Source organism: Gavia stellata, chromosome 18 (genome assembly GCF_030936135.1).
Source record: "Gavia stellata isolate bGavSte3 chromosome 18, bGavSte3.hap2, whole genome shotgun sequence".
NCBI classification, from domain to species: domain Eukaryota; kingdom Metazoa; phylum Chordata; class Aves; order Gaviiformes; family Gaviidae; genus Gavia; species Gavia stellata.
In genome coordinates this window covers 163,674-181,313 of record NC_082611.1, presented here as the reverse complement: position 1 = coordinate 181,313, position 17,640 = coordinate 163,674, and the positions used below count along the sequence as shown (strand labels likewise).

Below are 17,640 nucleotides of genomic sequence, written 5' to 3'. Positions count from 1 at the left end.
GGTGCAGAATAAATAAGGAGAGAAAACAAAATAGTTAGAGGTGGATCCTATGAGTTCTGTATAGAAGTGATAGCACATGAACCAGTTTACATTGGGTTTTTTCCCCTACATGTCTATAAATTAGTGAGAGTGGCATCCTTGGAAACTGTGTTAAATTTTTTGTGATTTGCCTTAAAAAGTGGTTTTTTCATTACTTTCTACCACTATTAATGTTTGTAACAGAATAAATAGGACATACCCAGTTTAACATCTTTATCAAGGACCTGGTGGGGGAATCAAGTTTGCAGATGACATGAAATTGGCGGGACCAGTCAACAGGGCTGGGCTGCCGTTCAGAGAGACGTAGACATACTAGAGGAATAGGCTAACAAGATCTTTATGAAATTCATTAAGGACAAGTGCAAAGTCCTGCACCTGGGAAGCAAGAACCTCTTGCAACAATATAGGCTGAGAACAAGAACTAACTGTCTAGGAAGCAGCTCTCGAGAAAAGGACCTGACGGTCTTTGTAGACAGCAAGCTGAATGTGAGCCAACAGTGTGCTCTGGCAGCAAAGAAGACCCAACATTATCCCAAGTTGTATTATCAGGAGCATGAAGTAGATCAACAGAAGGGGTTACCCTTCAGCTTAGCACTTGTTAGACGACATCTAGAATACTGAGTCTGGTTCTGAGCTCACAGTACTGGGATTACATCAGTAAACTAGTGCAAGCTTAGCACATGGCTACCAAGATGGTCAGGGGACTGCGAGGAGAGGTTGATGAAGCAGAGCTTGTGTAGTCTGGAGAAGAGAAGGCTTCAGGAGGACCTAGTACCAGCCTTCCGATACCTATGAGGAGGTCATCAAGAAGATGGAGCCAGCCTGTTCGCAGTGGTGCACGGTGGGTGGACAAGAGACAACAGGCATAAATTGAAACAAGAAGCTGAGACTGGGTATAAGGCAAAATTTTTTCCCCATGGGGAGAGTCAAGCAGTGGTTGCTGAGTGCCGTTGTGCAGTCTTCATCCTTGGAGGTTTTCAAGACCAGACTGGCTAAAACACTGAGTAACCTGATCTGACTTCATAGCTGACCTAGCTCTGATCAGGAGGTTGGACTACATGACCTCCTGAAGTTCCTTCCAACCTGCATTTTCCTATTATCTGGTGAACCTAAGAATACTTAGCAAGTTGTTTTAATTCTCTTCTTTTTAAAAAAACTGTTATTTAATCTCCATTTAAATAGTGCAGAATGTAGGAAGTTCTGCTATGTAATCACAAAGCTGTTGACATCTTTTTTTAATAACCTTTCTATCCTATCTCATTTCTGTTTATTTTATCTCTCCGTTCTGTTTAGATATCCCCTAGAATGGGGTTTTGAAGTCACAGATAGGGTCAGTCTTGGTCTGTCAAAACAGAAGAAGGAAAGGAATCTTTGATCTGCACACGTGCATCTGTCTGTAGGTACAGGGTGGGACAAGAAGCTTGCTGTTTGTAAATATGTTAGGGAGGAAAATGAGACTAAATAGTCTAGTAGGTGTAGGTGTTTATGCTGGGGAGAAAGAGAACTCTCTGAAGAAATCCCTCAGCTTTGTGGGGGTGTGTGAAATTTCTTCACTTCCCTCTCACCGAGAGGCCTCAGCTTAAGTTGGGGCAGGCCAAAAGGGGATATATTTTGAGTCCAATAAGTTTTCAGTAATATGAAAAGCCTGTATTGCCCCTCCTACTTGTGTTGACTTTGATACCATATTTCTCCAATGACAGGGATCGTGATCAGGCTAATAGCCTAAGAGTTCTATGCCTTGTCATTTCTTCATTTTACTTTTTTAATTATACAACTGTTCTTTATGGTTTAATATATATTGCCAGTTCAGAGATTACTTATTTTTTTTTGCTCAAACATTTATGAAAACAGAAAGCAGCAAAGAAATGTTCCATTTAATATGTTGCATTGGGATATTAGAGAATGCGTTGTGAATTCAGTGTAAATTACAATATTGGAACAAAGTTTGAAAAAGCGTATTATAGAATCAAAGAATAGTTGAGCTTGGGAGGGACCTCTGTTGAAGTTCAACAAGTCCAAGCACAAGGTCCTGCACCAGGGTCGGGACAGTCCCCAGTATCAGTACAGACTGGGTGATGAATGGACTGAGACCAGCACTGCAGAGAAGGACTTGGGGATACTGGCGGGTGAAAAATAGGATGTGAGCCAGCAATGTACACTTGCAGCCCAGAAAGCCAATTATCCGGGGCTGCATCAAAAGAAGCGCGGCCAGCAGGTCGAAGGAAGTGATTCTCCCCCTCTACTCCACTCTCGTGAGACCCCACCTGAAAGCACTACGTCCAGCTCTGGGGTTCTCAGTATAAGACAGACATGGACTGTTAGAGTGGGTCCAGAGGAGGACCACAAAAATGGTCTGAGGGCTGGAACACACCTCTGCTATGAAGAAAGGCTGAGAGAGTTGGGGTTGTTTGGCCTGGAGAAGAGAAGGCTCCAGGGAGGTGTTATTGTGGCCTTCCGATACTTAAAAGGGGTTTATAAGAAAGACGGCGAAAGACTTTTTACCAGGGCCCGTAGTGACAGGACAAGGGGCAATGTTTTTAAACTGAAAGAGAGTAGATTTAGGTTGGATATAATGATGAAATGCTTTACTATGAGGGTGGTGTGACACTGGAACAGGTTGCCCAGAGAAGTTGTGGATGCTCCATCCCTGGAAGTGTTCATGGTCCGGTTGGGTGGGGCTTTGAGCATCATTTCAAGCACTTCATGTAGTGAAAGATGTCCCTGCCCATGGCAGGGGGGTTGGACTAGATGATCTTTAAAGGTCCCTTCCAACCCAAACCATTCTATGATTCTCTGGAGTTCTGTAGTCCATCTGTCCCCTTGTCAAAGTGGGGTCAGCTACAGCAGGTTGCTCAGTGCTGTGTCTAGTAGTGTTTTGAATATCTCCAAAAATGAAGAATCCACAGCCTCTTTGGGCAACATGTTCTAGTGTTTGGCCACCATTGCAGTAAAAATATTTTTGCGTCTAAGTGAAACTTTCTGTATTTCAGTTTGTGCGCATTTTTAAAGAAAAAAAATATAAATTTCATGGTTATTATCAGCCTCAATCTTGCACTATATCTAGCTTTGAAATAGAAATTTTGTGGTATTGGTAGATATCAGGAGAGTAGCTACTGCACAATCACTGCTAGTCACACAGAAGGCAATAAGAGGATGTGTGGATTGATTCAGTCACAGTTAAATGTTGTTTTTATTAACTAAAAGATTAAAGGGAATAAATAAACAATAAAAAGAATTAATATACTGGAAACGCTGCACCAAGTCCCTGTAGACTTTGTGAAGTTATTTTCCAGTTTAGAATGTTACATGGTTACATTTTGTTTCTTACATTTTATAATTTAAATGTGTGATTTGTATGAAAAAAAGGTTCAGCTAGAAAGAAGTAGCACAGGTACAGATCATTACATAATGTGATACATGTGTGCAGTGCAGTCATGTTTCCCAGCTATCTAAACTGAAGATCAGTTTATGCACCAATTGCATTTAGATTAAATGAGAAAATTTGCAGATCAAAAAAATTATATAGAATATAATTACGAATGCATAATAAAATGGTACAATTCCTCAGTAGATATTTTCCTTTTGAAAAGGAGCATTAGACTTCAGCTAACTAATTATGTTTGTAGAGCTTATTTGCAAGTATTTAGATAACTTTTTTCTGAAAGCAGAATTCTCTCTTATGGTAGTGATGTCCAGTGACATTGGAGAAATGCACTTGCTGGTAAACGATAAGGAAAAACTATCCTAATCTATTCATTCAGAGGGTTCTTATGGATTTCTTTCTGTTTGAATTAAAGTGACTACTTTTAAAAATATATTCTGTTTATTTTATATGTTTGTACATACATCTGTGTAAGTGTGTTTGTGTGTGTATACATACATTGTTTGGGTTTTTTTAACAGAACCATCTCAGTGTTTTTTCAGCTGTTAACCCACTTGCTTCAAGCATAACTTCCAGTCTGGCCTCCAGTGTTGGATCAGATAGTTCATCTCCTACAACTGTTTCTGCTATCAGTGCCAAAGCTCTTCCATTCTATTCTGGCAGTAACACAGTTGAATCGGTAATAGGTAAGTCTTAACATTTAATCTATGGTTGTACATGTTTTGTTGCATTATTCAAGTTCTTCTTGTTTCAGCGTAGGTTCAAAGAGCTTATTGATAAAGACAGTGATGTTGTACACACCTGCTTTATTATATGTAATTAAAAGCAATATCTGAAATTTAATTTAAATGTTTTCACTCAAAATTATTATTTTTCACAAGATCTCCAATGTGAGCATAAGAATGAGTGAACGGGACATTTAAACTGGAATTTTGGCATTGCTATTGGGCAGCAATTTAAAAAAGTGTGTAAAACCTTTGTAATGCAACTCACTGTGTTGCTAGAAGTAGAACTACTGTCTCCTCAACTTCTGTTGGTGGGCTGATGACAGTATGTTCAAGTACAAAATCTTTTGTTCACACTACGTGTACCAGATCTGAAAGTACACAAAAAGGAGGAGCCCTTGGTTTCTTGGTGCACAAGAGAGATTCTGGGAAATACTCACTTCCAAAATTTCTGTCATTAGCCCAGAGCCTTTCCCTGCTTCCAACCAGCTAGGCTGTTTATGTGGAAAATGATAGAAGAAGATAATTATTTCAATAATAATTAGACACTGTGAACTTCAGAACTGGTCATGGTACTGCTGCTATGGTCTCACAGGTGCTGGATAGAGAGGAATAATCACTTCCCCCAAACCGCTGGCTGCACCTTTACTAGTGCAGGCCAGTAGCTTTTATTGTTAGCTTTTATTGCCACAGAACATGCTGAATGTGTCGTTCATCAGAATTCCTAGATCTTTTTCTGCAATGGTGCTTTCTGATCAGTTGGCCCCCAGCCTGTACTGTCGCAAGGGATTATTCTGTCCCAGGTGCAGCATTATTGTATTTGCCTTTGTTGAACTTCATGAGGTTTCCATCAGTCCCGTTCTTCAGCCTTTTGAGATCCCTCTAAATGGCAGTCCTGCCATTGAGTGTATCATCTGCCCCCCTTAATTTAGTGTTATCCACAAACTTGTTGAAATTTGTGGCACTTTTACACTAAATGTGGTTTATTCAGGAGGCTGTGGCAGGGAATGTTGTGATTTGAAAGATGCTGTATTTCACATTCTGTGGTGTAAGTCACATGATCAGGGAGTTGCTGTGATTAGCTGGTGTACTTGAAGCTTTCTGTGTTTGAATCGATGTGTAGCAGCGACCAGGAGACTGCAGACAGTGAGTCAGCACTTCGGCATGGTAAGTTAGGCATTCGCTTTTTAAATTTTTTTAGGAAAGAAATCTATGCAGACTATTAATTGATGGATCTTTTTCTGCAGTCTCGCAAGTGTATAGCTTGCTTTCCTTAAAGGTTTGTTTCATGATCTGTGTATTAGAACAGAAAATAAATTCTAAATTACTTTTATATTTCAGAATCAGAATGAGCAGAATTTTAGTTTTTATTCTATGCAAGTAATACAATTTCATCAGCTTATGGTTAATATTTTAAGATATACTATGGAATGAAATCACATTCTTGTCAAGATAAACATTGCTTCTGGAATAAGTAGAGGCTAGTTGACTGTAACGAGTTACTCATACAATAATAAAAACCGTGGTCTAATTTCTGTATACTAGATATGGTGCTAATTCAGTATAATTTTTAAATCACAATATACTGAACAAGTGTTGCAAAGTCATTTAAACAGTGGTATGGTATGTTTCAATGTCCCAGTGTGATTATATTATTGAGCATAAGAGATTCTTGATTCCTGTGTTAGAATATGCTTCTGCTGTCTATGGATGTTTTTCTAAAACAGTTTTCAGTATGCTATGTTTGTTAACAGAATATGAATCATCAAATACACGTCTCATGTATGTATAAGTTAGTGTACTTTATGGTAACTGCATATATATTTTTTTTTTTCCCTTAAAATAATTTCATATATATAAAAATTCTTTTTCCAGAATTCTGCTTCATGGATATACAGGATGTCGTTGAAAATAAAGTGCTGCACATTCTGAATAGGGCAGAAAATTAAGACATTATTGTAGAACAGAAAATAAATACATAGTGTTCTTGTAGGAAGCGGTGGATTGAAGAATCGTAAAAAAAGGGGATAGAAAAAGAGCTGCAGCAAGGGAAGGGACTAGGTGATTATGGGCAAAGGGAATGAATGGGTTTGGATAAAGGATTAGGGGAAATCCAGGAGAGTTACATTAGCAAGGACTGAGGAAGCTTTATCAGACAGTGGGTACTGTAGCCCTTTCTGTGGCCCTTTATCTTGATCTCACGCGGAGCTCCAAGCCCTCTCTGTCTGCTTCCTGGGTAATAGTCCCCAAGAGCTGGGGAAGAGAAGGGTGCAGGGGAGTTGGGAATAAGCATACCAGTCAGATAGAACTAGTATTTAGCGTTGAGGCTGGACAATAGGTTGAAAACTGATGAATGATGGAGTGGAAGAAGGTACATTGTTGCAGTCTACTCTTGTCAGAGTCAAGGGAGATTGGTTGAGTTCTCTGGTTTTGTTCTGGTAAAAAAAAGAAAGAAGCATAATCTGAGAACATAGAAGCTGCAGGGTGTTTGAAGTAATCCTGAAATTCAAAAAAACAAAAACAAAACCAAAACTTTTTAAAGAGAATAGAGAAATTAGATGAGCAAAATGTCAAAGGAGGCATATTTGGAGAGGAATAAATAGGGAATGGGCAGCAGTGAAGGGAAATTACTCAAGTGGTAGTAGGGAGAAGGCGGGACCTTAACATTAGGGGACATCTGCCAGCCTGATACTCCACCCTGTTGTCTGTGTTAGGTTCTGGGTGGACCTCCCCCTGGGAATGTTTTGGTTGCTTCCATTGCTTTCTATTGGATACTCAAGCACAGGGATTTTGCCTGTCTGGGAGACTTGCCATTCAAGGAAAATTGGTGTCTCTCCATTTGCTTCCCATATATGTTATGATCTTAAGATGCTGTCTGTGTTTACTCCCTGCGCTCCACTGACTTTCCCCCATGTGAGGTGGAATCTGAGAGAGCCAGAAGTTATCAGAAACTAAGCTTTGAAAATCCACATAATAAACAGCAAGGAGACACGTCAGTCCTTTTTGTGGTAGGGGAGGACAAGTGTGGCAGAATGAGTTAAGTCCTCACAGGAGGAGAACGTGACAGGTTAGAGATTTAGTAAGGGTGCAGGCTTAGATTTGATCTACTATTTGAGCAGTATGATTTAAGTCAGCCTCGTTGTGTTTTGTTCCTGCTGGTCATACTTGTGTAGCAACATACTGAGCCAGACACTGCAAATAACTTCAAATATTAATAACATCTGGGTGATGTGGGGAATTGCAAGAGCTTGAAAAAAAACGGTTTGTTTTCCTGTTTAAAGATAATGATGGTGCTAATGATGGGATTTTAAAGCCTCTCTTTTCATGATTGAGAGAATTTTGAATTTTTTGAAAGAAAGTGGAACATCTTCACTTGGTGAAAGTGAGAGGGATCTCTCCCAGAATATCCTGCAGCATAGTGATGAGAGGTTTGCTCTCACAGGTGTATGGCGTTTTTGCACAAAGGATGTTGAGACAAGTTCACATGTGTAAAGATTTATTAGTGGTTTGCATAGCTAATGGCACATAATGGTGAAAATTATTTACAGATAAATATAGAAACATAAGAAAATAGAGATAGAAGGAAGGGGAAGAGAAAACTGTCCCAGCAGCCGGGTGAGAAAAGAAGTGACAGGCAGGGCAGACGAGCATCCTCTCCAGTGCAGCAGCTGGTTCTCTCCCACATAATACTTTTCCCACATTAACTGTATTAACTATAGTTTTTCATCAAGACTGTCCCAAACTCCTTACGGGCTCTTCCTGCTTGTCATGTTATTAGTGTTGATTGGCACACACTTTGGTCAGTGGATGGTGCTGCGTGCTAATTGATTGTTGAGCTGTGTCCACAGATATTATTGGGTCCCTCTAATATAAATCAAAAGCTACAATCAGGAGTAGGAGAAGAGAAAGGAAGTGTGATTCTCACACCAGTGGCAGTCACTTCCCCTGAGAACCTACTATAACATTGCCCTGAGCGTTGGCAGGTGCCGGATGGTGAGCGTAACAAGACGGTGAGCATAAGAACAAGAAAGGAAACATACTGCCCCAGGGACTCTGGAAGGCACTACCAGAGCAGTTGGGTGGAAGGGCAAGATGGGCAGCCTACAGTGTTGCAGATGAAAGGTCCTTATCAATATAAAAGGCAAAGGTCGGGAAGACACAGTGCAGCAGTGGGGATCCAAAACCCGGTATGGAAGCGCGCCTTTTAATCTGGGTTTCACACAGCACTTGTGGCCACTCTAAGCCTTGAGGCATCAAATAAAAGGAGGCTGTCTCTCCCCTCCTTACTGTACTGTATAGAAGGACTGGCTTAGGCACCTGTCTCCAAGAGAAGGTTATTGCTGGAAAACTTTGAAAAGCTAGGGCATATCCCTTCAGGCCAAAATGATGATGCAGAGAGACCTTCCTCCCTCTGACTGTTGGACACCCAGCTGCTTTGTCAGAACTGCTAAAAGATAAGGATTATCGTCTGGGCACAACTCTGTACTAATAAAGTTGTGCTGCTTTTGAGACCCAGACTAGTAACTCTTCACAAAAAGCTATGTTAACTCTCAGGTATCTTTGTCATGGGCGTCATTGTGTAGTATGTGAACTTTATCTCTTGGCTGGTATTTTGTTCTGGACAGCTTAGGCACCTTCCTGCTGAGCACTGTTCTGTGGATCCTGCTTCTAGGTCAGTAACTCCCTTTAGCTATTACCTGGAGCTCTGAGACTGTGGGGTCTGTCAGATAGTCTAGTCAACATTAGAAAATGCCTATACGTAATAACACTGCACTGATCTTGTATTAATGATCCAAGTAGTCCTTTCAGTTTCTGACTTTTAGCACTTTTACAACTGTCTAGTACTTCTGCCAGAGATTTTCTACAGCTTACAGTGCCTAACGTTTAGGACTAGGCTATGAGGGAGGAATTAGTCTAATTCCAAAGATCAGGAGATCCCTTTTGGATCTTCTGGAAACTTTTACACAAGCCAGTGTGTCTTTTATTTCCCTTTGTTCCTTTTCAACTCATTTAGGCTTTGTGCCAGTCTTTAATAATGATTTTCAACATAAAATCTAAAAATTCTTTACAAAGGTGATCACTATCACTGACCACAGTGACAGGGATAGTCACTTTCCTACCTGTAAAATCAGTATTTATGCAGACTTCTCTCCTGTCTTCCTGCTTGTGCAGTTGTTTAACATTAAAGTATAGGTACAGAGGGATAAATTCCTTAATTTCCCCTTTGTGCGCAGAAAAGAAGTTAAGAGGAAGAAGGGTAAAAATCACCATTTTCTAACACTGTATAAGCAGTGGACCTAATAAGAAGTATACTGATAAGAACTTTTTCATGACATTGTCCAGAGAAATTTTAGATTGTCATAAGCCTTAAAATGAAAGGCAGGCTAACTGTTGAGTCTAAATGAAATATTGATTTTGGGTTTTACTGTATTTATTTTAAAATATTGCACATTTTCATTTGAATATTTTGACATTCCTTACATCTGTATGCCCTGATATGTAACTCAGTTACTCCAAGGGCTAACTGTTATAACGGGCATTTACAGTGCCTTTCCTCAGGTATAATATCTGTTTTTATTCAGTAATAATAAAAAAATACATTTACATAGGTATCCAAATTTTATTTTTGCTCTTTTTCTGTTGACGTACACCTAAGCACAACAGGTGACACCGATTCATTGAAAATCCAGATAGATAGCCACTCTCCATTATCCTCTGTTCATCTCACCAGCTTAAAGAGCTGTAATAGCTTATATACGAAAGTTTTCCCTGTTAGAAAATACAGAGGATATCCTTCTCTGTGTGTCTGTAGTATGCTTAAGATCATGACCTAGATGTGAAGGAGTTCTATGATGGAACCACTAACAAAAATAGTCAAATAAAGTTTCCTCATTTCAGCCATCATGATAGTTTTATACTATTGTATCATTGATACAATGTTTTGTTTAACAGGTTCTGCTTTAGATTTGCATCTTAATGATGTAAACGTCACATCCATAGACAGAGAATTAGAAGATCAAGAAGGCAGTGACCTTGGATTAGCAAGTAAGAGGTCCAATTCATAAAATTACACTAATTGAAAATATCTTTCTTTCTTACCTTTCTAAACTTCTACTCATCAAAATAGTTACAGACAGCAAAGACTTTGAAGCAAAGTCCTCAGTTTTGTTCCAGCTGTTTAAATTTGTGGTGTAAAGGGATTGCACTGCTGTCATCCTGTCTGCATTTTGCAAGAGATCAGTCTATTAAATATTTGGTTTGTTGCTTTTTTTTAACGTGCTTAATGACTTGGGCCCATAGGCATAATAGTTGATGGAAGGACTTACATGCATTTACAGGAGGGCGTTACGCTTGAGCTTGACTGCCTACATACTGACTGCTGCAAAGGTCTGACAGCAGGCAGTATGTGCTGTGGGGACCGACAAGTACTTCCATGGTTAGGTGGCTGCTGAGGGCGGGGGAGTCGGGACAGTTCTTGAGGAGAAGGAGCTAGCAGCCTTTCGGACTTTAATATTTGCAAGTTAGGGACTTAATCTTTCTATGAATCTAACCTGGAAGGAGCAATTTAGTTGAAGGTCTCTTGGGAAGTATTCAGCCATTTGGCCTCTTCTAGGAAAGGAGTGGAGAGGAAGGCATGGCAAAGGAGAGCAGTGCAGGGAAGAGACAGCAGAGAGGAAGGATGAAGGGCAGGAACATCAAGAAATTAAAATGCCACCTTTTCTTTGTGAAAGCAGAAAAGGGAAAATAATCGAGAGGAAAAAAATAGAAAAATAGGAAGTGAAAACTGAGGAACTGTAATTTCATTATCATATTCCTTTGAGAGTCATAGAGCAAGATAAGACACATTTTTATAATACTTACATTTATTTTCTGATACCTGCTTTGCTAGCATTTCTTTGAAGGAGGTCTACAGTGATTATTAAGTTGGTTGTGCATATGTGTTAAGCTTCCACTTGTGCAAACAAAACTGTATTCTTGGATAGCAAACATGTCCCTCCCATGTCCTTCTTGCCCTATGGCTGTACACACAAAGGGTAAAACAACTATAGCTACACCCTAGTTTATTGTTGCTGACTGTTGCTCCAAGAAGAAAAGCTTGCACTTAATGTCTCTATACATTATGCATTTTTTCTTCCTTTAAGATAATTATTATATCTTTAGTCTGCTAGCTTTAACAAATATACAGATATATTTGATGTGGTTGGAATATGTAAGTTGTCACTGGGACCGCAGTGGATAGGACAGTACCAAAGCATTACAGATTCAAGACTTTGTTGTAGGGCATGGGAATCCTTTTGACCCAAGTGAACATCAAGTGCCCTCACTCCCTCAGGAAAGCATATATTATAAGCAACTGTAAGTTTCTTTTTTTCAGACATAATACAGATGTCCAGAGAGATTCTGCTTCAAACTTTTCCTCCTCCAAGTGCTTCCTTTCCAGTGAAAGGGGACAGGTCTAGGCAAGAGCACTAATTTTATCACCCCAGTAGTGTGTGGATACATGAAGCTTCAGAGCAAACACAGAATTCAGGAAAGTCACTTGGTTTGAAATGGACTTTTTCATTTCACCAGCTCGCTCATTTGAAGGTGGGCAGAAGATGCCTTACATAAAGTGAGTGGTGACATGCTTCTATCTTCAGATCTGAGCAGAGCATTTGGGGAGGCAGTTTACAATCTACATTTCGTGGTGTTGGTGTTTTGGCAGATTTTTAGGCACATTGTAACAGTGGCTTCATTATTGATAGCAAGAGCTCAAAGCAACCAGTGCTGAACCGCACTGATTAAGAAGTTTCTTACACCAAATGTTAACTTCTGAGATCTTGACAACAGTGTTGCAAGCTCTGGTGCCCCTCTCACCTTGACTGTGTTTCTCCTAAGGTGGTTCTCTTTGCTATTAGAGGCTGTATTTGTGGTACCTGTATACTTCAGAGTATTAGGGGATCCATGCAGAATGACCCAAAATGTTACAGTCTCAATAGATAGTCATCTAGTTTTATGTAGGTTCTTGTCAATAATACTAGTGGGAATATCTTCAGAGGTTTTAGGGCTTTATATTTATTTTGGGTGATTGACTTCTTACAATTTTCTGTCCAGTGATGATGCTAACAGGTTGTTCCTTCACCAGAACAGTTTGTGTGTTATCTATTAACGTTTTCCATTATTGTTCATGATATTCCCCTTCATACAGACCTGGAAAGAAACTGATAATGTGTGCAATTTCAAACTTACTTCTCTGCTAGTGATGATAGGCTTAACAATTCTCCTGGTGCTATAGTTTGTTTGACTGGTATTTCATTTACTGCCTTGTTCTATGCTGCAGGAATAATTATGCTTCACTGGAAGCACCATGAGGTATGGAACAGGAAAGAAATACTGTAACCCATTTTATTTGTATGTGGAGGATAGTTCATGCGGTATAATAGGTTGATCGTGGTAGGTAGCCAGACACCCATCCAGCTGCTCTCTCACTCTCCCTCCTCAGCAGGCCAGGGGGGAGAGAATAAGGTGAAAAAGCTTGTGGGTCAAGATAAAGACAGGGAGATCACTTACCAGTTGCTGTCACAGGCAAAACAGACTTGACTTGGGGAAAATCAATTTATTGTCAATTAAAATAGAGTTGAATGGTGAGAAACAAAGAGAAAAACTAAAACACCCCCTTGTCACCTTTTCCCCAGGCTCAATTTCATTCCCAACTCTTCTACCTCTCCCTTCCCATCCTGAGCGGCGCAGAGAGATGGGGAATGGGGACAGTTCCTCTCTGTCACTCCTTCCTCCTCACACTTGTCCCTGCTCCAGCGAGGGTCCTCTCCACAGTTGCAGTTCCTGTCAGGAGAACCTGCGCCAGCACGGGCTCTTCACGGGCTGCTGTTCCTTCAGGCATTATCCACCTGCTCCGACCTAGTCCTGTCCACAGGCTGCAGGGAAATTCTTGCTTGTACCGTAGTCTTTTCCATGGGGTGCAGGGAAATACCTGCTCCACCGTGGCCTCTTCCAAACCTTCCATGGGCTGCAGGGGAATCTCTGCTCCAGGGAAGTCTCTGCTCCAGTGGCTGGAGCACCTCCTCCTCTTCCTTCTTTCCTGACCTTGGTGTTCACAGGGCTGTTTGTCACACCTTTTGTTCCCTCCTTCTCTGCTTGTGTGGCATTTTTTTGCTCTTTCTTAAATATGTTCTCCCAGAGGCGCCACCAGGGTGGCTGAAGGGTGCAGCTGTGTCCTGCGGCGAGTCCACTGGAGCCAGCTGTGTCCGGCACAGGGCAGCCCTTGGCCTCTCCGGGCCACCCCTACAGTCCCATCCCTCCTGCTACCAAAACCTTGCCTCTTAAACTCAAGATATGCAGGCAGATTGTATTAGCCAAAATTCACCTGGATTTGAAGACTGCTTTAAGAACCAGAAAAGAGATGGTTCTTCTGCGACCATTTCATACAGTGTTTGTTTGGGGGGCTTTACTTTGGCTCTTAATTTTTAAGATTTCTTACTTGGCCAGATTTTTTAACTAAACTCCCTTTACTTTGTTGCTTCCTTGCTCCTCTTGCGAAGAGTGGTGTATGTTTATAGTGTGGTATATTATGTGCATCTGTGGTTATTTGTCTGTCCTGTATCTTCCTTATATAGTTCGTCATGAGGCTGACCTTGGTAACATTTGTTGAGTATTTCAAGATTATTTTTTTTTATTTAAGACATTATGACAATGCAGCTTACAATGAGCATCCCTGTTTTTTTGTTTTGAAATACTTCTAAAAGGAATGATGTTTTCTCTGATGACATGAATTCACCTCTTTTCAGCAAAACCAAAAAACTAGAATCATGGTCCTTGCTTTAAGTATAATCAATTTTTTTAAAGAAAAGGTGATGTCATTTTTAGTTGCTATTCAAACATATTGATGAATAAAGTCTTCACAGTAAATATTGAACTGTTTCCTGACCAGGAAAATGCACTGCATCTGTGGATGTTTAAGTAATCGCATGATTGAACATCCTTTTTTTTAATACCTATTTTTTATTATTATCATTATTTGGGGAAATTATGAACAATGCATTTGTTTGACTAAATTATTATTAATTTTTACTTTGTTTCAAACTCAGTTGTCATAGAGAGTTAAGTATATTTGACATTTAAAATCTACTGACCAAAGGCAAAATTATGTAGAGGAAAGAAATTGAGCTATATCTGATTATTACGCTAGGCAAAATTATGTAGAGGAAAGAAATTGAGCTATATCTGATTATTACGCTATGTGTGATTTTCAAGGTATGTAGTCTCACTTGCTTAACTCTAGTTTATATATTAAAACAAAACCCAAATTTTTCTTACTCCTTGAAGTTTCAGTCAGTTTTTCCACTTGTGTTAGTTGTTGGCTGTGAAAATGAGTAAGTCGAATAACTTGATCTGAAAAGTGTTTTCTCTTTCTTTGTAGCTGCAGATGAGGCCACTGCTCTGTAAAGCTACAAATTCTGTTTTCAGGCACTTGGAAAACCACTTTCAAGTGTTCAATTTAAAAAATATTTTTGCAATAGGAGATAAATAAAGTTTCCTTTTTTAATGGAAGGTATTTGAATATATAATTTAATATATATTTGATATATTTTTCAGAAAAATACTTAGCGAGAGCTGTGTACTACTTTGGAACTAATATTTCCCCCCCCCCCCAATGCATACATAGGTCAAAGGTTACTGGGAAGTTCAGCACCCGTCAATATTCCAGGTTCTCTTGTTCGTTCCTCATCTTTACGTTCATCATCATCCCTTTCAACCTCTCCACTCAGTTCTCTTTCACAATCGCTGTCTCAGTCTTTTGTTTCGTCCGCTACGGCTCCTCACCACCAGCAGCCTCAGCCTGTGAAGACAGAACATAGTATGTTAGGCACCTCAGCCTCTTCTCACAACTCTTTAGGTAAGTTAAGTTGAAGGCTTATCGTATTGTATCGTTAAGAGGGAACTCAATGGCAGGTAAGAAATGTTCAGTTCAAGGCTTTGCATGTTTCTTATGACTTAATCTGGACAACAAAGCCTAGCTATTGTAATTGATAACACTACTGATAATGGAGTTATATGTGGTATGTGGGAGAAAGTTCAAGGAGTGAACGTCCATTCCTAGTGAAGGGAATAAAAGAATTCTTGGAAAACGAGATATTTAGAGGCGTTTGAAAGGGGTAACATGGAGCAGTTGGTGTACAGGCAGGAGGAATGCATCTTAGCTGCAGCATTTTGCTAAAGGAAAATATAAAACAGAGAAAGAGGAAGAATTAAAATGATGTGTGAGCAGCTAGGAACAACATTTTTTGTATATAAATGAATTCCCACTCTTCCTTTTCCTTGTGTGTACTGTACTGTCTTTTTATTAAAAGCGGCAAGAAAAAAAACATGTGGTAAGTCTCCTGAATTGCTCTAAATGCTGTAAACATCTTCCAGACTGTCACATTTCTGAAGGTAGTGAAATAATGTTATGAGTCTTGCAGATAAAAGTATAAGTTTTGCATATGTGACACATCTATTTTGTTCTGCATGTGAAACATTTTGCAGCAATGTGTGCAGAATGATTATTTTTTCTGCCTTTGTTTTACAGGTTTAAATGGTGTTACAGGGAGCATCTGGGACTTTGTAACTGGGAGTTTCTCTCCTAGTCCATCCCCAGTACTAAGCAGTGGCACTACCCCCTCAATAAGTTCGAGCACCAGTGGGAATGAACTAACTCGAGTTAGACAGGAACTTGATGATGCCAAGAGAAAACTAAAACAATGGGAAGAATCTTGGCAACAAGTAAAACAGGTATGCTAATTTATGGTAATATTAAACTATATGTACTTATTTTTAACAAACAAGCAGCTCCTACTGCTTTTTCTTTTTACATATCTTCTTATCCTTGGACTCAGAGTTTTATTACAATCTGTCGAAGGAATGTTTTTTCCATCCTCAAAATGAACTAGCGGCATAAAGGAAACTGAGCGTTTTAAAGGGCAATTCATTTTCTGAAAGCTGATCTGCTCCTCTAGAGAGGGACACTTGCACACATTCAGGATAGGGCTGAACAGCAACATATCTTGATGTTTAAGTAACTAAAGACATACATTCCCTCCCGTACCTCTTTCAGATGATAAGCACACAAAAAAAGTAGAGCCTTGCCAGCAGCTGTGGTTGTATAGTGTACCTGGACAGTACCTAGCCATCTCAGCAGTCAAACTGAGGTTGTTGATAACTGCCAGTCTAGCGCATTTTCTGTAGTCCTTTCCTTGCCCTCATGTTGTTCTCTCTGTGACAAGGCATAGCTAAGTAGCTGTACTAAATTTTGATAGTTTTTCATGTCTCTTGACATTAAATTATGGGTTTAAAATTTAAAATGTGTTCCATGTATAGATCTCCAAAAAGGCTTCTGGCTGTTTACAGACAAATAAGAGTGACATACCTAAAAATTACATTAAGACAAAACAAGAAGAGTTGTTAATTAGAAGATAGGATAAGTAGGGAGAAAGGTTAAACTGACAGTAAATGCATTGTTATATTGAAAATTGGAGATCACCTGAATCTTTGAAGGCTTTTGAATTTGCTCTTGTTGTTAATTTAAAAAAAAAAAAAAAGTCTTATATTTTGGAAATCTCTTTCTCCCAGGCATGTGATGCATGGCAGAAAGAGGCTCAAGAAGCAAAAGAACGTGCTAACATCGCAGATGCGGACAAACAACTCGCTCTTCAGAAGAAGGAGGAAGTGGAAAATAAATTAAAAAAGCTGAAGGTGCAATTAGCTGCTTGTCTATCTACTACATTACCTTATATGAAAAACCATGGAGATATAGAAAAGATACCCTTGCCAAAGCTTCGCTCCTTACAAAATCGGCTGCATTTAGATTTAGAAACAATAGATGAGGTGAGTTTCTTCATCTGCATAACTATTTTTGATTAACTGGAACTGGCAGCTCAATAACCTTCAATGTCATATTTATGCCAGGTTTCATTTCAAAGAGCAACATTGCTCTCAGCGTTAAGTCTTTCTTTTCTGAAATAGAGGATGGCTCAGATTTCTCAACCTAATGGATTCTTCGAAGTTTTTGATCAGCTATCAGAACAAATTACAAGTGATTCACAAGAATTCTTAGGGTGTTTAAAAAAAAGATTTAAAGGCAGCTTTTACCCCCAACATTTTGGGCACTACCTAAATAACTAAAAATAGTTGCCCTAAATAAATGAAAATAGTTACATGTTTTTCACTTGTTTAGAAGGTAGGTGGTGAGGTTCCCTGCTAGGAGTTTCTGTAGTCAGAGAGGCCAGTACAGACTTGGAGCATAAAATCATTGACATTAGAAGGGGCCTCTGGAGATCATCCAGTCCAACCTCCTGCTCAAAGCAGGGTCAACTCAAGCAGGTTGCTCAGGGCCTTGCCTGGTAGTGTTTTGAGTATCTACAAGGATGGGAAGTCCACCACCTCTGTGGGCAACCTTTTTCAGTTTTTGACCACCCTCACAGTAAGAAAAGTTTTTTCTTATGTCTATGTAGAATTTTC

At 39.6% G+C, this 17,640-nt stretch overlaps 1 protein-coding gene across 4 annotated transcripts in view; it reads left to right on the top strand.

Annotated features, from left to right (window-relative positions):
- The window catches only part of UNKL (unk like zinc finger), a 57,670-nt gene that overhangs the window by 34,470 nt on the left and 5,560 nt on the right, over nucleotides 1-17,640 (top strand). For 2 of the 4 annotated variants that reach the window (XM_059826189.1, XM_059826188.1), the window contains exons 10-14: nucleotides 3,942-4,107; nucleotides 10,099-10,191; nucleotides 14,810-15,040; nucleotides 15,713-15,915; nucleotides 16,753-17,007. In XM_059826189.1, coding sequence (XP_059682172.1) covers nucleotides 3,942-4,107; nucleotides 10,099-10,191; nucleotides 14,810-15,040; nucleotides 15,713-15,915; nucleotides 16,753-17,007 — 948 coding nt within the window. The remainder of the gene's footprint in view (nucleotides 1-3,941; nucleotides 4,108-10,098; nucleotides 10,192-14,809; nucleotides 15,041-15,712; nucleotides 15,916-16,752; nucleotides 17,008-17,640) is intronic. The other 2 variants (XM_059826191.1, XM_059826190.1) reach the window with 2 other exon arrangements.